The following is a 21,811-nucleotide window of genomic DNA, read 5'->3' as shown; positions in this document are numbered from 1 at the left end:
TCTGAAATTATCATACCATCTCTTTCTAGACCCCTTTTTTGTATATCTATCCGGTGGAATCTAGTTACATAAATTTTAGATCTACTGCTCGATTTTACGCGGCACACGTGTCTTTGTCTTTGAATATTATTATCCTATGTAAGTACTAGAAACTGTTTTTTTTGTTATCAAAAACGACAATTCAAGACAAATAAAGCGACAACCCTACGCTAGATTCAATATAAGGAACGTTTGATTCATTTCTTATAATCTGAGTTGTTGGAGTCCGCCTCCCCCTCTTACCTCTCTCCCCCGGGACCGCCCTAATCCCGGGTAATCCCAGGCTGAGCACGGCGCGTCAACTTTCAATCTTCCCTAAGTCCTTTTAATTCTATGAATGGATCATGACTTTTTGCTTCTAAGCCTAACAATTGTTTCACGACGAAATGATTAGATGCCAGTATTCTTCAATAAAACCTAATATAAATAAAGTTAGAAAACATGGTAGACCCTACGTCGTAGGTCCTAAAATACAGTACAAATAATCTTTACAATACATCATTCAGTGTATAATTATACCATGTATGGATATAATTATAGCCGCAGGGCATAATGCCTATGTTTGACCTTGAATCATTAACTATATCTCTTTCAAATTTCATTAAAAGGGTGACAGACTTTTGCATTTATAATATTTAGAACGGTGTGGTAGAACCCAGGATTTATTGTCATTTTCATCCATCTATTGTTACATCATGACTAGAGTAAAAAACTCTTAATTGAAATTTTTTGAATTTGAAATTGATGCTAATAATTTAAGATCCCAGAGTAAAATATACACAAAAACATAAATTTTATCAAGAAAACGAAAATTAAGGGAATTGTGGAGCCATTTGAGAAAAGTTATCAAATATTTATCGTTAATATTTTACTCGAACGGAAATCCAGGGGTGGTTTTCGAGGAAAATCTCATTGTTTTTGTCGAATATTTTTTCCAGAAATCCTCTGATAAATGTTACTTTAGATATTTCTTCTTGTCAGTTGTAGTTTGTGACATATTTGTTACAATACAATCTCAGTACGGAGCAGTAAAATAATATCACTTACTTTCTATTGGTGATTGGTTGGATTAGGTTTCGGCAAGGGCTCAAATTATCTTATTGTAGTGAGCTCAGTTTGATAAAAGACTTTCAAATAGTTGTTGCTATACTTTGTCTGCTTTTTATAATTGTGTTGTAAAATGTTATAGTTATAATGTTATATTTATTTACCTAAAACCTTATTTCACGAATTACAAAAAAGGATGTACGTATATGGTACACCATTTACTAGCTTAACTTTACATAACGCCATATGACATTCTCTACCAGCCAACCATATTGTAGTGCGATGAAGTGCATCTAATGAATAGAAAACTTACCGAATATTAACTAATAACTCAAATAAATGAACTCAGAAGTATACGTATAAAATACAGATGAATTCCTCAACTCAAAAACTTGAGAAGTTCAGATTGAAACGGAGGATTAAGGATTACAACGGCTTAAAACAGAAACAAATATAAATAGAAAACGAAACTCGAGTCGTCTGTATCCGTAGATCTCAGGAAATTATGTTTCGTCTTATTACTAACATTTCAATGTAGTTAGTTTTTTATACGGATAATGTTATTTAAATTAGAAAAAATACAAACAAATCTTTTGTCTTCTAAGTCGGTGCACTTGAAGTAAATTACCTTATAATTTATAGTTTTTATTTGGCTCTTTACACTACGTGTTTAAATTAATATTTTTTCTAAAACGGCGATTCGACCGTGTAAGTCCCATGGGAGCCATTTTTTCGGGATGAAAGGAAATTAAAAAAAAGGACATGGGGAAGGGACGTCCTTCACAACGCTTCAAACTACATGTATGTAAAATTTCAACTCAATTCGATTAAATTTTCAAAGATTGGTTAAGTAGATAGAGCGTGAATAGGTAACAAACTAAACTACTTTCGCATCTATAATATTAGCAAGGATAGTTATGATTTGAAAAAAAAAAAGAAACAAAGAAAAATAATTATTTGCTGCATTTAAAATAGCCCTTTAAAAATTACAATAATGATACAGTTCGCACCGTTTTGTTCATCGAGTCGTCACCTCAACTAGTCAACCGAAAGTTAACAAAGAAATGTCAATATGGAGGGTCTATCTACGTGGGCGCACAGCGTATCGAGCGAATGCAATGATCCGTAATGCGTAGGAGTTGATAACTAACATAAGAAAATCTTTTCAAAGGTTTATAAAGCCGACGAGGTAAGACTTTAATGAATTTCTAAACAACGTGGTTGTGTGGGTTTTGGTGGATTACGTGATGAAAGATAGGTACCAGATATTTAAGAACTGTCAATACAGTTAAGAAAACATATCGATCAAGTGCGAGTTGAACATGAAAAGGTTCTGTGAAGTGAAATTATTTTTTTTAATATATCTTTTGGCGTATCAATTGAAAGGGCTAGTTTTGAGGATCCCAAATGTATTTTTTGTGCAGTTTTATGTTTAACACTGTTTAATTCATTTCGGAAGATGAATTGTATAGAATTTTAAAACATATATCTACGCATACAGCCAAAACTCCTTACAATAAAAACGCGACGCAAAGAATTAAGCAATAGGTCAGTAATCAGACTTTATGCTTGTTTATATCACAACCACGAAAGAACCTTAGAGCTAAGTGTAGGTCGTTGAGTATTGTCCATTTATATTATCGACATTCAATGGTTCTACTCCAATTTAATCAACAAATTACCTGAACCGTCATTAGCTTTGTCATGATTATTTTATTCCTTCGTTTGTTGTTTAATCTTAACCGTATAGGTATGTAATATTTTAATTTAGTTTGTTCAATCTAGATGGCGCTGTTCGAAATTAGAACTCGACATGGTTTCGTTTTTGCTATATACCTATGTGTAAAGATACAATGATAATAAATGTCTACGTACCGGGAGTTTTGGCTTTGATTCAGATCACCCAGGCTCGGTATACCTTTGGCCAAGGGTCCTTCGAGCCGGATCGATTTTTGAAGAAATATGCACTTGGCAGTTCCTAAGTAAATAAATAGTGTGAAGTGGCGCTAGTGGTGAAGCAAAGTGAAAATGCAGTGAAGTAGTAAGTGATGCAAGAAAAACTGTAAGTACATTTGATTAGTAGTGTTGTGATAAGAACTTAGAAAAAATTCAAGTAAATTAGGACTTGTAAAATTTTCAAGGCGTAGATTCTAGGACTTAGAATAATTCGAGAAAAAGTGACGAGACGTGGAATCTATGCCGGATTTCATAGCGGTGGTAAACAAATCTAAACACTTAGAAAGTTTTCGAAACTAAAATTTTGGACTTAGAAAATTTTTGAAGAAAAATAGTTGAAGTATAAAATTGAATACTTTAACCATGGAAGGCTCTATAAAAGTAATGAAACACTTGTATAGTCAGATAGAAAGAGGAAACAGTAATTTTAAAAAGTCTCCGAAGGAAAAAATCACCGAATCGTATGTGTCGACGCGTTTGGAAAGTTTAGAAACAATTATAGAGAAGTTTTCAGAGAAACATGAATACATCATAGCTACATATAAAGAGAAAGAAGTTGAAACTTATATAGAAAGTGATATTTACAATATGGGCTATGAAATGTATATTCATTATAAAACAGAGTTAAAATCTGCGCTGAAAATGTTGTCTCCAAGTACGTCACGTGCGACGCCGTCGTTGTCTGAGAGCACGGATAAGAATAAGGATTGTCCGATTGTTAGACTACCGAAGATAACTATACCGATTTTCACCGGTAAATACACAGAGTGGTCATCATTCAAGGATCTGTTCCAGTCTCTTATTCATAACAACTCCTCACTCGATGACGTTCAGCGACTACATTATCTGAAGACGCAAGTAAGAGGAGAAGCTGAACAGTTAATCAAACACATTCCTATTACGCATGATAATTATAAAAAGTGTTGGAAATTGTTGCAAAATAGGTTTGATAATAAGAGGTATTTATCTAATTGTATTCTTAAGCGTTTGTTTAACCTAAAGTCTATGAATTATGAGTCTTCTCAAGCTTTAAAAGATTTAATCGATACGACAACTGATTGTATTCATGAATTAACCAACTTGGAAATTAAAGTCGACACTTGGGATGTAATTATAATTTATATAATTAGTCAGAAATTGGACGCTGAAACTAGAAAACAGTGGGAAATTCATGTTAACAATTGCGGTGAGGATTTGCCTTCTTTCCTTTTGTTCAAAGACTTTATAGAGTCACGTTATCGCGCGTTAGAGTTTGTTGAGCCCACTAAAAACAAGCCTAAGCTAAATCTTAATCACATACAACCAAAAGTCCTGCACACTACTTCAACTTCAACCTGCCCTCATTGTAATGATGAGCATAAGATCTATTCGTGTAGTAAGTTTGTTAGTGAAGACGTATCTAGTCGTCAGAATATTGTTAAAAATCTTGGACTTTGTTTTAATTGTCTCGGCAGCGGCCACTCAGGGAAGGCTTGCCGTGGCAATACGAGATGCCGTCTATGTAAAAGAAAACACCACACACTTCTTCATGGAAACAATACATTCACAGTTGCGGTAGCTACCGAGCAGTCAGGGATTGAGCAAAGTCAACCGGAACCGTCCACTGAGACGAGCGAGACCACAAGTATTGCAAGCCATTTTGTGACAGGAATGGGGTCAACTCAAACCCTATTAGCCACAGCTCTGGTAAAGGCTGAGTCCAAAAATGGTTCTCCTCTGATATTAAGAGCTCTGCTAGACCAAGGGTCTCAAGCATCTTTTATATCAGAAGCAGCCGTACAGTTGTTACGACTGAATAAGATTGCTGAGGCAAGCAATATATCAGGTTTAGGCGGTGGTCTGAGCGGCTTAACCTCAAAATATGTGGTTAAGGTCAAGATTCAGTCGCTCTACGATCCAACCTTTAAGTTGCAAGTGAAAGCACATGTTCTTCAAACGGTGACCACTGTGTTACCACAAAAGAAGTTCAGGCCAACTACTTGGACTGAGCTTGGCCGCATTAGTTTGGCTGATCCACAGTATAATTCGCCTAATAGAATCGATGTTCTGTTAGGCTCCGAGGTGTATTGTGCTGTCCTGAAACAAGGGTTGATTAAAAGCCCTAATGGTTTGGTTATTGCTCAGGATACTCACCTTGGATGGGTGTTGTCGGGTCAAGTTGAAGGCTATGATGGAGAACAAGCTGCATGTCATAACATTGTTATGAGCTTTCATGTTCATTTAGAAGATAACGAACTTCTCAAGAAATTTTGGGAGATTGAAGATGAACCTAGTCCAAAGAAACGTATATTGACTGCGGAAGAACAGGATTGCGAAAATCATTTCAACATGACAACCCGTAGAGATGAGACTGGTCGTTATGTGGTAGAATTACCTTTTCGTCCAAATGCTCGTAGAGACTACGGTGATACTAGGTCAGTCGCTGTAAAACGCTTGTTTAGTCTGGAAAAGAGATTAGATAAGAACAGTCAAATGAAAGAGAATTATTCTCAAGTAATAGAAGAATATTTGGAACTTGGGCATATGGAGAAGGTTCACGATAAGTCATCGACCATAGAAAGTAAAGTATGGTTACCTCATCATGCTGTTGTTCGGTTGGACAGAAGTACAACTAAAACTAGAGTGGTTTTTAATGCAGCCGATCGAAGCGCTAATGGATTATCGTTAAATGATACGTTGATGGTGGGTCCAACGCTTCAAATGGATTTACGTCATTTGATCATGCGTTGGCGTTCTCATCCCATATGTCTCACAGCCGATATCGTTAAAATGTATCGGCAAATTAAAGTGGCTGAAAAACATACAGATTTTCAGAGGATTGTATGGCGATCGGAAGATGGAGTTATACAAGACTATCGTCTTTTAACTGTCACTTTCGGCACCTCATGTGCTCCTTATTTAGCTGTAAAGGCATTACAGCAAGTAGCTGTGGATGAAGGTCGTGGTTTCCCGAATGCGGCAAGTAGAGTTCTGACGGATTTCTACATGGACGATCTTCTCACCGGCGCTGAGACAGAAGAAGAAGCTTTTACAGTATATAAAGAAATGAATGAATTGCTAAGTAAGGGAGGATTCCAGTTACAAAAATGGACATGTAACCGAGTAGCTTTGTTTGGGGGAACTGAACTGGAAATGGAAAGGGAGCTAAAGGAAAATGATGTCACTAAAATAGTAGGTATCGCTTGGAATCGTCGCACGGATGAGTTTGGATATAAACTAAAAATCTCTCCTGATGCTTCTGCTCCTGAAACTAAACGAGAAGTGATTAGTGAAATCTGTCGTTTGTATGATCCACTAGGGTGGATAGCTCCATGTATTATAACAGCAAAGGTCTTTATCCAAAAACTATGGATTGCTGGATTGAGCTGGGATGATAAGTTACTACCGGGGCTTATTCAAGAGTGGTATCAATATCGCAAGGAATTACTGAAGTTAGAATGTTATCACATTCCATAGGAGAAATAGCGATATAAAAATAGAGTTACACGGGTTTAGTGACGCTTCTAGCTCAGCCTATGCTGCAGTAGTTTATATCCGTTGCGTTACTGTGGATAATAATATTTATACTCGCCTGGTAACTGCTAAGACGAAGGTGGCACCCATCAAGCAAATATCCATTTCGCGTCTTGAGCTGTGCGCCGTGGTTCTGGTCACCAAGCTGCTCCTGGAAGTATCTGAAATTCTAAATATCGATAAGTCAGAGATACATGCCTGGACAGATTCGACAATAGTGTTGGCTTGGTTGGCGAACCATCCCAGTCGTTGGAAGACGTTTGTCGCCAACAGAACTTCAGAGATACTTACCTCATTAGATGCTACTCAGTGGTCGTACGTCCAGACTAAGGAAAATCCTGTTGACTGCGCGTCACGAGGTATTTCGCCATCAGAGTTATTAGAGCACAAGTTATGGAAGAATGGTCCAAGCTGGTTGCAGAGTAGCACAATACAGTATGTAAAACCACATTCTATTTGCACCAAACCAGAATTAGAAAAGCGCCAGATAAAAGTACATACTGGTTGTGTGGGAAACTGTGAAGAGATGGAAGATATTTATGAAAGATTTTGTAGCTTACGAAAACTAATAAGAGTAATTGTTTATTGCAGAAAAAATTTACGTTTGAAGAATTCTACTGCAAAAGAAACTAAATTTTTATCTTACCTTACTGCTAGGGAGATTCAGTCAGCTCTTACATGTTGTATACTCCTTCATCAGCGTCACTGGTTTTCTGAATGGTCTATATTTCTGAGAAATAAAAATATTAATAGTAAAAGTAAAATATCTATGTTAACCTTTTATTCACACAGAAATGGATTATTCAAAATTGAAAATAGAATAAAGAAATCAGACTTACCTGATTGGAGAGAACATCCTTTGATTTTCCATAGATGGAAATCTAAAACTATACAACTGAGAACAGGTGATGTTTTATTAGTGTGCGAGGATAACTTAACTTGCCTCCCACAAAGTTTCTCTATGGCGAAGTTGAAAAAGTGCATACTGGAAAGCATAATTTACTCAGGATTGTAACATTTTACAAAAATGTCGCTTATTCAACGTCCAATTTCAAAACTTTGCCCTTTACCTGTAAATAACGAGTAGGATTTACTCATGTCTAGTTATTAAATATTTGTTTTCTTTATTTAAAGGTTCTTGTTTACATTATGTATGTATTGGTTTCTAACGTTAACATGAAATAGTTTAATTTTTATGCCAAGTGCTCCACAGTGTTTACAGTCCACTGATATGTTTTATATTGTTTGTTAACGATCATTTACATTCTGTTTGCTTATATACCGATGATTCTTTTGCATGCTAATTTGATGTGAGTAACAATTCAGTTTGTAAAGCTATTTTAGATGTTTTTTCAGTTTATTAAGGACCGATGGTCCTTGGTGGGCGATATGTTTAATCTTAACCGTATAGGTATGTAATATTTTAATTTAGTTTGTTCAATCTAGATGGCGCTGTTCGAAATTAGAACTCGACATGGTTTCGTTTTTGCTATATACCTATGTGTAAAGATACAATGATAATAAATGTCTACGTTCCGGGAGTTTTGGCTTTGATTCAGATCACCCAGGCTCGGTATACCTTTGGCCATTTGTTTATTTCATAATCGTTTCAAAACATGTAGAGAAATGGTTATTTAAGCTTTTCGTCAATCAATATTGCTTTTTAATATAGTCGACAATACAATAATAGGTAAATATAACCTAAGACTGACGATTTAAAGCATATAATTATTATTTTTCCAATAAAATGAATGTTATAATGATGTATGTTTATTTGTTTTTTAGCAATGAAGTGATTTTTGTCTGGAGATAGAATGGAAAGTGTGATATAGGCGATGCGAAGTAAAACCTTTATGATTTAAATGTTCACATCCCTCGGGAAAGTCTGGGAGCTCCAATAGATAATGTAAACGATTGATTGGAAAGTAGAAACTTTTTCAGTCAAAGACAAACCTAAAGCTAAGTACACATTATGATTGATGCAGGCAATTTTATTATCGAGAGAAGTTTTTGCGAGTCTGTCATACATACGACTAACATACACACCTTACATGTAATTGAGACATTTATGACATTTTATATATTTTTGGTCAAGTTTTCTAATCTGTGAGTGAGTACGAAAATGGGACGGAAATGTGTAACAGAAGCCGTAATAGCCCAAAATTAAAATATATTATAATAAAATTGTTTGACTAAAACGAGCGAAGGAGACGACGAACTTTAGGAATGGCGTTCTCTTTCACGCTCTTTCAATGCGAGTGCCCAGTGTCATCCGTGACTGTGACGCCGCGAATCCGAGAAAAGAAAAGAAAGAAATTTTTATATTGAATCGTTGGTCGACTTGAACCGCTAATTCAGCTCCGTAAATAAACTCAATTATTATTTGTTACTACCGGCCCGTCCCGGCTTTGCTCGAATAAAAAAAACAATAAATTATATACCTAAACATTCCTCAGGAATCACACAGTTTTGGTGAAAACCCCATGAAAATCTGTTCAGTAGTTTTTGAGTTAATCGCGAACAGACAGATAAACAGAATTTGTTTTATAATATGTTAGGATGTGAGGACTATTTAGAGCCATGTGTCCCACTGCTAGGCAAAGGCCTCCATCCATTCCATCATAATACTGCGTAATTTCCACCCAACATAACTAAGCCCAAGTCAACACTTAGTTAAAAGTGATAAAGTTTTCCGTCTGTCTGTTTGTTCTCGATGCCGACTGGACAAATATTTGATGGTCGGTAATTGGAGTGCGCTATAAACTTCCCCATGTTGTAGGGTGACAACGATTCGGGAATGCTTGGGATTTAAAATATTTCTGACATTTGTACGTTTTCTTTTGAACGGCGCTTCCTCAATAATTCTTGAATTAATAATGATATTTGTTACATTTTATAGTATGCCATTAAATGTGACTAAATAATTTTGAATAAACAGTAAAACGAAAACAGTGAAAATGAACAAAAAAACAAGTAAATCACTAATATTTTTTTATCGAAAAACAAATCAAATTGTCAACTAGAAAGAACAATTTGAGTAGATAACATTAGATTCTTCGCTAGATTAATTTAAAAAATTAGAAAATCGACGGTCACCCTAAAAATACACTACTTAATTTTACAAAGGAAATGATTTTCGGGCGTTTCTGCCTAACGTTAGACCAACAAGATAAACAATTCATTTGATCGAAAAATTTATGTAAATTTATTACAACATAAAGGAACGGAGATTATTCATTATGAATTTGAATAACTCGCTTCAGAATACACAAATAAAGTTATCGTAATTGCAATTCTAGAGTTAAACAAATAAATAAATTAAAAAAAAAAGAAAAAGTCGATTAAGGGAAACGTTTTACCAGAAGTAGATCTCGGTGAAAGGGTCCATCTATATCTGCCGCCATACAGCAGTGCTTGCATTGTTATTCGGTTTGAAGGTACAAAGCTGTAAACTGGAGATGTTTTCATCGACGATATAGGCTGCCAACATTATCATTATTGAATCTCAATTCCACCAAAAAGCCTTCTATGCAGCTAAATGGTTCATAGAGGAAACTCTATTTTAAACGCAGTTATTTTCATAACTCCTGGCTAATCTTATTTACCGTATAATATGCGTTCAGAAGTTAGACTGAACCTTACTAATATTATAAATGCGAAAGTTTTTAAAAATGTTTGTATGTATGTTTGTTCCTTCACGCAAAATCTATTGGATCGATTGTTATGATATTTGGGACACGGGTAGAATATATAACCTGGAATAACACATAGGTTACTTTTTATCCCGAAATTCCCACAAGAGCGAAGCCCCGGGGCGCAGCTAGTAAAACATAAAATTTTCATAATTCCTTTGTCCAGTTGTATGCTCTTTATAGCTTAGCGCCCGAAATGTATCATCATCATTAGCAATATTTTATCCCCAATGAAGAAGAATAAGGAGTACGAGTTTATGACTACACCACTCGGGTCCAAAAATACTTATTACTATTTAAACTTTTATTATATAAACTTTAATATTAATATTTAATATATTTATTTATTCACAAGTACACAAAACAGTAAGTTAGGTGGATACTACACAAAAAATATATGAACAATACAGACACAGACTGACTGACTGCTGCTCCCATCGAAATACAAAGTGAAAACAATATAAATAAATATTTATTTATATATTCACAACTTACATCTATCTTTACAGGAATAATATATAAGGAAAAAAAGGAATACAATATAAAAATGAAATTAAATCTAATATTATAACATTACGGCACTTCGTTTTGAATGGCATTCACTAATTCACTAAGTGCGAAAAATGTCGGGTTGTTTTTGTTGATGAACAAAGGCAGTTACGTAATTGACACATTCTATGCAGAATATTATTGGGACAGATTTAATTAAAATAATTTATGTGAGATAATTTATGTGGTTAAACTTTACATATAATACAACCATAAGTGACGCTCTACGGGTTTAATCTGCTATTCGAAAACTATTCAGATAAATAACGCATACGTATCGTAACGCATCTATAACACGTGGAACGTCACAAATCCATTTACTTTACAGAATACATCAAAATTAATAGGTCAAGCCACAATAACATAAAATTAAATATTTATTTATAAAGGTCGGGATCGAACCCTATAGTATCGAAACAAAGAAGGGGAAACCATTCAGCCACCATTGTGAGAGCCCTTTGAGTCACTACAAAAGTTGCCTTTGAAGATTTCTCTTTGACACACCTTTCCCAATTCTGATTATGTCAATAGAGATTGGAACTACGGAATGCTGTTTATTTTGCGGTCTATAGAGTTGTTCTTTCTTTTTCTCTCATTCGAAAGCATTCCTGGTTTCTTTCCCGAACTATAGTGTGCTAGAACACTGATTACGCTCTCAATATGCTCTCCTGAGCGCCAGCAAAAGATGTGAAGTGTAAAAGAATGAAAGGGATTCTTTTACACTGTTCCTTTGCTGGCACTCATATCCTCCTCGACAACATCAAACTAGTTTCTGGTTGCTAGGACCGGCATAGTCACACCTATGTTGCCTACGTCTGTCTGTCAAGTTTTTACGGCTAAACCACTGATCCGATTTTGATTAAATTTAGATAGATATAGAACAAGACCCGCCCGTTAAAAAATCAACCGCTATAGTGCTTTGTATGAAAAACATCATTTTATCTGCCGTAAGTGGAGCTGCGGGCAACAGCAATGAATAATAATTGTTTCTTAATTAACAGTAATGATTAAAAATGTCACCCTCAAACTCCAAGCACACACACCTCTTTTCAATTGTGAGTTAAACAACGTCGCATCAATCTTAAGTTCCCAACTTAGAGTAGCCTAGTTCAACAAGCATTGTCACTCCGTACATTAGTTTGAACAAAGCCATTGAAAACACCAGTACAAAGAGCGATTGAAACTCCGCGTAATAACAGGGTTGTGGTGAGACATCTTTTGAGTGGACAACTTTCAGTTTTTAGGTTATAATAGCCAAAAAGCTGGTAAACACGTCATTCCATTTATTTTTGTTGCATACAACTAAAGGAAAATATACTCTACATTCAAAGCATATTTTTGTAGACCAATATACGATTTCGAGGCGTCACAACTAGAAATGACACCAGAAACAAGCGTGAAGGAGATAGTTATCACAGGAAATGTTCTACGTACGTCTCTCTCTCTCTCATATAAAAGTTTTCCCGGTTTCTTGTCAGCCAATGAGCGTCAAAGCCATCTATGCTACGCGTACGGCACATACTCGTATACCATACACGTTTATACCTCGGATCGGAAAACACCTAGTTAACTTAGATAAGACAGCGGTTAGCATTGATACAATATAGTTTTGTTCAATTCAGATCTCATATACTTGACAGACTGCCCGTGGCTGGATTGATGAGACGATGCTTGTTCTACGTGTTAAAAAAGTTCATTTTAAAAATAATTTTTTGACGATGTCGTACAGAGGGGAAAAATTATAACCATATATGCAAACAGATAAAGAACAAAGAAATAAACCGCAAACAAATCCTCGGATCAAAATGTCCACTTATTCGTATTCTAGCCCAAATGAACAAGAGTATTCCTCATTCCGATATTGATCGGATCTCAGCGACTTGAAGATTTGAGACTGACTACGTTGGTCGAGTCAACAATGGCGAGATAAAAAATATATCAATTGTGATACTTTAAAACATCTGAGGATACATACATAACAGATGCCCGTCATAGATGCCCGTAATACATAGTAACCGACTGCCCTCCATAAGGCACATTTTTTTCGTGGAACGTCACATATTATCAAAATTTTAGTTAGAATAGTTGAAGTTTAAGAATAAATCATATTACAAAAACTTTAAACACCAACAAAGACCTTTACCGAATAAATTTACAATAAACTGTACAACAATATACTGTACAGTACACAGACTAGATTTCCCTAAATATCCCTTGTAGACAGTATAGAGGTAATAACTACTTCTCTTATAAGTCAGGAGTCAAAAATCTACCAATGTGATTGTGATTTTAAGCCACGGACAGCCCTAGCCGTGCGGCGTGGGAACACACACAACTGTCCAAATTACTTTCCGTAAGTTGCCAGCCACGGAAAAATACTCAAGTTTGAAAAATACCCTTGGAACTGTGAATTGTTGAAGAAACCTATCGCTATCCATTGTTACGTTTCTGGAAAGTTCTACGTGGTTAAAGCGTTAAATGTTTAGCTGTGGCTATGAGCGTCTCGAATTATGATTCAACAAACGAACAACAACTATTAGTACGAAAACTATTTTAACAATACGTTAATTATCTGCTGAATTGTTTTTATAATAACAAATGAAATGACATGTTTTCCTCACTCGAAACCCCTATATGAAGTTAACCTGATAGTTATAGCTTTAAGTGTTTATAATGGCAATGCATATGTACACATATAAAGTAACACTAATAGAGGAAAGGGGGCCGAGCAAAGAGCCCTGTGGGACACCAACTATACAAACGCCTAATTTAAATGTTATATTGATTTCCCAAACGTATTTAAATTTCAAATAACGAACGAATGGTACTTTTTTAATAACAAACGATAGGAAATGAACAGCCTAGAATAAACAACATAATAATAATATAAACAGTAACACTACACCATAAAACGCTTCTAAGGAGTACTAGACTCATAACAAATAGCCGTCAAAGTGTTATTAGTTGTTTTTATTTTTCGTATTTTTTTTGTTTTTCTATTCTTTTCATATGTGCTCATTTATTTTCCACACTGATTAGATGCCTAGGCCTTAGGATTGACTTAGATCACTACTTTACCACACAAGGCTGTTTACCTTTATGTTTCACCAGACACTGAGCTTCTTTTTAGTGTACTCCTGACCTCACACACCGTACAAATGCCCGCAGTTACCTCAACTCTTGGCTTTCAACACCTTCGGCCTTCAGTGATGGTCTTTGACTGCAGACGATAGAATATTGTCGTCTGGTCGACGAATGCTACCCTAGATTTCACTACCTGGTCTCTGTAATCTGATCGCTTTCAAAGGACAAGTCTTCGTTTCAAGTCCTTTGAAGGCGGTCGTAATGTGCGGCGCGAGCACGGTTGGTGGGTGGAAGTAGTTGGTAACGTGGTTGTGGGGCAGCGGCGTGGGCCGATTGCCCGCCAGCGGTCCGCAAGCTGTTTGAAGCCCCGCGGAGGCCCACCGCTCGAGCGCCCCCTCTGACCCGCTACGCCGCGCCCGACGGTACCATCCTGCTCCTCACCGAGAACGGGACCAGGCTGATGACTCGAGCTGCCGCCGCAAGCCTCCTGCGCGCCGCCCTCCTCTCCCCGCGACCCCCTCGGCCCCGCCACGGTGAGCCGCCGCCGCACCCTCTCTTCTTCTTCTTCTATCTCTCTATCTATGTGTCTCTGTCGGGTTCCGTCGCCTTTTGCACTGCACGCTTCGTACTACGCTTCGTAAGGTAGGAGCGTGCTTGACTACACCATCGATGACGTCAACCGAACTCAATTTTGCTGACAGAGTTTCGCCATATCGCGTTTTCTTTACCACGGCATAGTTTTACTACTATATCTTTTTTCGATACGGCTTAAAACTTTCAAGCTTTACTTTTTATATAATTGTATAGTTTTACTTATACTTAACATCAATAAAATAGGCAAACCCGATTTTAAATGTTCTTCGAGATTATTAGGCACTGATTTAGCTTTATGAATATTCGCTCCTACTTTATGCATGCATGCTTTTAGATGACTGCCATTTCCCTTTTCTGTATTTTTATACCACTGTAGACTTTCACCAGGTAAACAACCATTTCACTTTTGATTACTGGAAAGTCTATAATGGATGAACTCTTTAAACGAGCATGACTGCATGTTTTCTTTCTGCATTTCTATTTTCTACGATCTCTATGGTTACTGCGCGGCATAGACTTGGCTTAAATATAGTTCGAACGGGACTACCATTTAAAGGCTTTGCTAAATCGTTAAGCTCGGATTCAAAACTTCCAAATTTTGTTATTCCAACAACTTTATTGTCCGTAAGTGTCGTTACATTTGCAATCGTTGTTGTTTGGTCGTTTTCATTATAAATGGTAGGGCTTGATGTGTTTAATCGATCGACGGGCGCAATTGCTTTCGGAGTCCCGTCGCGCTATGCTCGATGGAGCTACCCAGAGCTAAGCGATTCGATGGATGAAATTCCAGTAAAGCTGATGTCGGAGGGATGGACCTCGAATTGGAACGGATCAGATGTGACGTCATGGATCGGCGGTATGTCCATAACACAGGATGGCAACCTGATCGCACCGGACAAACTTTTGACGCACGTACACCGATACGCGAGTCCTCACTACAACCCCCAAGGACACCATTACCGCCGCTGGAACCATGAGCCGGGGGGGAGTGAAGACCCCCTATATGCCACCAAGACCGTCTACGGCCCGGGATACATTGATGATAACCGTACGTATACTTAGATGTCACTTGGCGTCGAGTCGACTTATCTCAGATACCTAATTTATCCTTGACTAATACTCTAAGATGTTGATCATTTAATTCTGAAATCACGTTCAGAACAATTGCGTTATATTCAACATTCGGAAAGTATTTTATATTTACATATTTTTCTCCTATACAAATGATTGTTACGAAATAAAAACAATGATATTCTGGCTCATAATCTGATAATCCATTATGATTTTTAATGATTTGATATAAATAAAATATCTCAATGGGAGATTAGTCGACGCCGTCATAATTAGGTGGTACATAAGATACACTAACAGTACAACCATAGATATCGTAAGGTACACTTACTTGAGCATTTACATCTCTAGAAATTGGGTCTTTAAACAAAACCACGAGTTATTTAATTTGACTTATAGCACCATCTAAATTAAGTGCTCAAGATACTTAAAATACATATAGTTCACATTTAGTTTAGTTCTTCCACTTCTAAATAGAAACTAGGCAACTAAACATAAATAATGGAATACACGTCTAGCTTTGCGTAGACAAAGGACTTAGAGGGGTTCCTAGAAAATGCTTTAGAGCCCTTGAGATGAGTCCCCCTAGAAAATGCTTCCCATTCCCTTCTGGTCCACAGTAAGTTACTACTTAGCAGATTTAGTTGTAAACTAACGATTTAGTAAACGCGCTTGGACACGTAAATACTGGGAGCTTTGCAGTTTTGCTATAAAACAAAGAGTCCAATATAACCAATAGATTTAAGTTGGTCTACGGATTTTGAAGTATAAAGGACAAAGTTAAATGGATGAATGAATATTGATATTTTTTCTGTTTTTGTCATCGCTATCCATTTAACATTTTCCAATACATTGTAGTTATTATCTTTTAACCCGAGTATATTATATTTATTGACAATTATACATTTCGTATTAGCATGGTTAATTTATAAAGTTGCTTGTATTTCAAAATATGTATCTTTCATAAATTCCATTGGCAAATCATTGTGTTGGTCACACATCGCAAACGTTTTTGATAAAATTACCACACATTATTGTCATTATATTTTTGACACATTTGTAAATTTTTGTCTTGGCATGAGCATAACGTAATACTGTATCTATAATATCACTTTCGTAAATTATATCTGATATTTTATGTTTAATTTCAGTATATTCAAATTTGTGTTGTTTATTTTCATCTATGTATTTAATTTATGGAACTTCGAATTTATTATGAGTATAATTAATTATGTGTAAATAAATTCTTTAATAATTAAAATTATCCTAATCAATTTAGGTAATGTTAACTGAAAAGGCTTTATAAAATATGAATTTATAATTTGCAAATAATTGATAGGCCAGATATCTTCTTCTCCACACGCCAAAATAACATGACTAACACAAAAACCAAACCAACAGAGAAAATTGGCAAGGAAAACGGTAAATCAGGTGATGAGAAGACAGCGCTGCAATCGACCTGCCACCTAGCCTTGGACTACTGCATCAAGGACGCTGACTGCATGAGGTCGTTGACGCCGGTGCTGCAGACCTGCCCAGTGGACAAGTGTGACCGGGAGGGCTGCATGGAGGCCCTGCGCGACTTCTACAGGAAGCCCGATGTCCATTGGAATACAGAGATCGCTTTTTGTCTCTGCAAGTGAGTGCTTTAATGACTATTTTATATTTACAAAGTGTGAAGAACTTCAAAGTTTCTTTAAGATATCAAAGACATTTTTGTGGATAACAAAATCTATCAATATTTCTGAAAAGACTAGCTTTTACAGCTGAATTCTGAAAGTAGCGTTTTACATGGAGCCTCGTCATTGTCAATACATAAGTACCTATTTGTTTCGAGGAAAACCGACAACCGCGACGACTCCTGCATGAACGCTCAAGAGCGCCTGCATCCATCGTGCGCCCAGCGTCCACCGTCCGGAGCCCCTTTGCCTGCCTGCCACATCCTGGCTCATGCCTGCCGTGAAGACCCTGAGTGCAGGTCAGTGACCTCGTCTATTATATCTCTATTATTCTCTCGTGCTGATCTGATACTGGACCTTATGCCAGCTCCACACTGTCGCCGAACACAGACACATGCCGACGCGAACGCTTATACATTGCGCAGTTAGTATGAGTGTTATTATTAAACGCATTGAAAAACCAGCAACCGAACCGAATACCGAATCTGGCAAACATTGGCAAACTGTTCGATGACAGTGTGAAGCCGGCATGACAATAGAGACTGCATCCATGATATGGCCAGTGATAGATATGAGGATGGAAATAGATGGAGTGAAAGAGCCGGCTTGTTGAATCAGACTGCCTTTATTACTTTCGTTACACGCAATCATACATAGTTTACCTACATACTACGAGTAACTACCTACATAACAGCCAGCGTACACCGTCTGTAGCCACATCCTGGCTCATGCCTGTCGTGAAGACCCTGAGTTCAGGTAAATAAACCCTATCTGTCATGTAAAATACTAGTTGGTAGTGCCCAGGAGCGCTTACACCCATCATATCCCCAGCGTTCACCGCCTGATGCTCCTCTCCCTGCCTGCCCGACCCTGGCCCACGCCTGTGAAGGCGTATAGCTATTGTTTTATGGTGGTGACTACATGACCCTACAATAGCGACGCACTCATCGTGAGCCCAGCGTGTACTGTCTAGCGTTCAGAGTGATATTTATCTGATGTGTGTTAAGATTTTACGATCAACAAATGGGCATAATCTGTGCAGCGGCGTACTCAACTAATTAAACCCGTCTCATTTTTTTTTATCGTCCTCATTATGATTAAATTCTCAAATGAAAATTCTATGCAATCTATCGTCGTCGTTTAATCTTAAAATCTACTTGTATCTGCTAGCGAACAAATGATGAAATCAGGTAACACAAATGTTCCTGTCTGAATTGTCCAAATATCTATTAGACGACAATAGGCGTCATAGTTATATGGTCGTTTCTGCGACAAATCCAACCTAATGCTCGAAACTGTCGTCTCAAAATAAGGAGAACACAGATGAAAGAAGATGAAGCACTATGAGATAATTATGTTATCCTCAGGGTTAGTTGTACACCTTGCGTTTAACCTGCGCGCCGCTGACGTTGAGACAAAATGGCGTACTTTGCGTTTCAGTTTCAGTATTCACGTAGACCATGGGACTACAATTTTTTCACATAGACAACCATCTCATATCATTATGATGGTCAAGTTAATTGAATGCCAATTAAGTGACATTGATGTTGTATTTACAAAGTAATTTAAATATACATATACTGCAATTAGAACGGTCAATTCGACGAAGAAGAAGAAGACCATTTTGCCATATCTTCCTTTCTTATATTATATGAATTTGATACCATTTTTTCTTCTACGTTTAGGGTACCTAACTTGATTTTAATATACGAGTATAAATAAGTCTGTGGAACCTAATATTTTTTGTTGGTGACATCACAGAAAAAATACATACTTGGGATGATTTAAAAAATATGAATTCTTCTATATTTCTTCCAATGAAGTTAATTATAGTTGATAGTGAATTCTGTACTATAATTATTTTGTATCACCGATCAAGATACAATGGCTCGGCGGGACCCACAACGGGGTCTGATCATGTTATTATTGGGATGTATCCGACAGGGATATACCTAGGTTCAAGATTTCTGATCTACCAGAATTTGGATATAATCATCATGTCATTTTGATGGTAAAATATTGAATTCCGATAATAAATAAAATAAATAAATAATAATTATATATTAAGACAAATCACACAGATTGAGCTAGCCCCAAAGTAAGTTCGAGACTTGTGTTATGGGATACCAACATAACGACAGTATATTTTACAACAAATTCACATATATAGATAAACATTCAAAACCCGGGCCAATCAGAAAAAGATCATTTTCCATCATTACCCGACCGGGGATCGAACTAGAGACCTCTTGGTTCAGAGGCAAGCACTTTACCACTGTGCCACTATGATATCGATGAAGATAAAAAAATTACTTATTACTTAGGTACTTACTAGCTGTTTGTACCACCTCAATACCAAATTTCATAAAAATTTGTTGAAGCGTGAAGTAACAAACATACTCATAAAATTCCGTCTTTATAATTGGGACTTCATTTATAGAGGGATATTTACCATTAGCATGTAAATCAATATTTTATTATTAATTTTGAAATGTTTCCTAAAATAAAGGAATAGTTATTATTAATATAAAAATTCTTAATTTTGTAGCGTAACATTTTGGTATTGGTAAAATTTCATGGGACCATAGTAAGGATGTAAAGGCAAGTCCCGATTATTAAGTATTAGAATAAGTTACATTATTTGAATATAATGAATAATTAAATGAAAATAATTATGTAATTAAAATACCTGTGTGGCCACAGCACACGGAGTGAATCCATTCGAACAGAAATTATCCAAACAGAAATTCTGTATGAATTCATACGAACAATTCGCGCACACGTTATTTCTAAAACAAAGAGGTCATCATTATAGTCCGCAGCGCTTAACGATGTAGCTGTTGAAGTTTAGCAGCATTAATAAACGTGAGCAAATTTGGAAATAGGCGGGTTTACACAAACCTGGTGGACTACTTACTATATAACTATAAATCTATAATTATATGTATGGGCTATGTCTTTACAAAGGAAATAGTAAAGAAAAATAATCTTTAATACTTAATAGAAGCACCCTTTTTAGAGTTTTGTTCTGTCTGCCTGTATTATGTACTGTATACTGTAATCTGGTATAGGTTAGGTATTTTTTTTAATAAGAACACGAAATAAAGACGGATGAAGCCGCGGGCAAAAGGTAGTAAAGTTATAAAAACATTAAATAAGTAATGGTTAAAATCTTAAATTGAATTTAATTTTTCAATAATTGATATATCAGTAGAGGGTGTTCGCATCAAATTGCAGAATGAATACTCTGAAAATTTCAATCCACTTCACGGTATTGATCGTCATATTTGAACGTTCGTTAGATGCAAACGGTTTCAAATCGACGACTAGCATAAAATAACTAATACACGGAAGTGGAATATCATCATGGAACTCGTACAATTTTTTCGGGATAAAAAGTACTTACATAAAATGCTCTGCCGATACTTCGGTGCAAAAACGCTGTATTCACGCAACGTTTAGCCTCCAAAGCACTGATAGTTGTCAGCCGTTTTTTAAAGAACACAAAATTCTTACACTTCCGTCACTTTACATACTTGAGGTAGCAACATTTGTGAAAACCAATGCTTATTTATTCCCTCGTCTAGCTGATGTTGTATTGAGGAATCATCGAGATATCTATCGATTATGCATGCACCCATCAAAAACTGCTTTACTCAGTAACAGCATAGTATGTATGGCACCGAAAAATTACAACAAAATTCCAAATCAATATAAAAGCTTAAATTTAAATCTATTTAAAAAACACCTCAAGTCTTAACTGATAAATGTTATTATAATTTAAATGATTTCTGTAATGATAGACTCGGATAGAATTCAGTGCTAGTATACATTATATATTTTTTTTGTTTTGGATTTGTAGTGGATAGCATGCTCCTCTTTATTTATTTATATTTGCATATCTATATTCGGTAAAACATGTAGGTTTAATTCATTTTGACATCAATTTGTATATTTGTACTCATGTTTTTGGCAAATAAATATTTTCTTTCTTTCTTACTTCAATGCCCAATTTCAAGTAAATCGTCGGAGTAGTTCATTATTGGACTTTACTACGGGATCAGTTTTCAGAGATAAAAAGTATATAAATATCCAACTAATATATATGCGAAAGTTTGTGAGGATGTATGCATTCTCTTTCACGCAAAATATACTAGTATTATTAAATTTGGTACACGGTTAGAATATAACCTAGAATAATACATAGGGTACTTTTTATCCCGAAATTCCCACGGAAGCGAAGCCAATTTATTGTATATCGTATACAGAAAGAACAAAATAAATTCATAAACCAAAATACAATGTAAGGGCGGGTCCGCTGTGACATGTTTTAGACAGAACATTATTCTTGAGCATAGTATAGTATAGCATGACGACCTCGGTGGCGCAGTGGTAAAGTGCTTGCCTCTGAACCGTGAGGTCCCGGGTTCGAACCACGGTCGGGTCATGATGGAAAATGATCTTTTTCTGATTGGCCCGGGTCATATAAAATATAGTACCGTTGATTAGTATCCCATAACACAAGTCTCAATCTTACTTTGGGGCTAACTCAATCTATGTGATTTGTCTTAATATATTAATTTAATT

The 21,811-nt window shown here is 36.2% G+C and overlaps 1 protein-coding gene across 6 annotated transcripts in view; it reads left to right on the top strand.

Moving 5' to 3' along the window:
- Nucleotides 1-21,811, top strand: part of Gfrl (Glial cell line-derived neurotrophic family receptor-like) — a 173,886-nt gene that overhangs the window by 143,168 nt on the left and 8,907 nt on the right. For 3 of the 6 annotated variants that reach the window (XM_053763272.2, XM_053763271.2, XM_053763274.2), the window contains 4 exons: nucleotides 14,201-14,413; nucleotides 15,265-15,522; nucleotides 16,947-17,184; nucleotides 17,383-17,523. In XM_053763272.2, coding sequence (XP_053619247.1) covers nucleotides 14,201-14,413; nucleotides 15,265-15,522; nucleotides 16,947-17,184; nucleotides 17,383-17,523 — 850 coding nt within the window. The remainder of the gene's footprint in view (nucleotides 1-14,200; nucleotides 14,414-15,264; nucleotides 15,523-16,946; nucleotides 17,185-17,382; nucleotides 17,524-21,811) is intronic. The other 3 variants (XM_064436736.1, XM_064436737.1, XM_064436738.1) reach the window with 3 other exon arrangements.

The sequence above is a fragment of the Plodia interpunctella genome, chromosome 23, assembly GCF_027563975.2.
Source record: "Plodia interpunctella isolate USDA-ARS_2022_Savannah chromosome 23, ilPloInte3.2, whole genome shotgun sequence".
Taxonomy (NCBI): Eukaryota; Metazoa; Arthropoda; class Insecta; order Lepidoptera; family Pyralidae; genus Plodia; species Plodia interpunctella.
The sequence above is the reverse complement of the archived record's forward strand: the minus strand, read 5'-3'. Positions and strand labels throughout refer to the sequence as shown.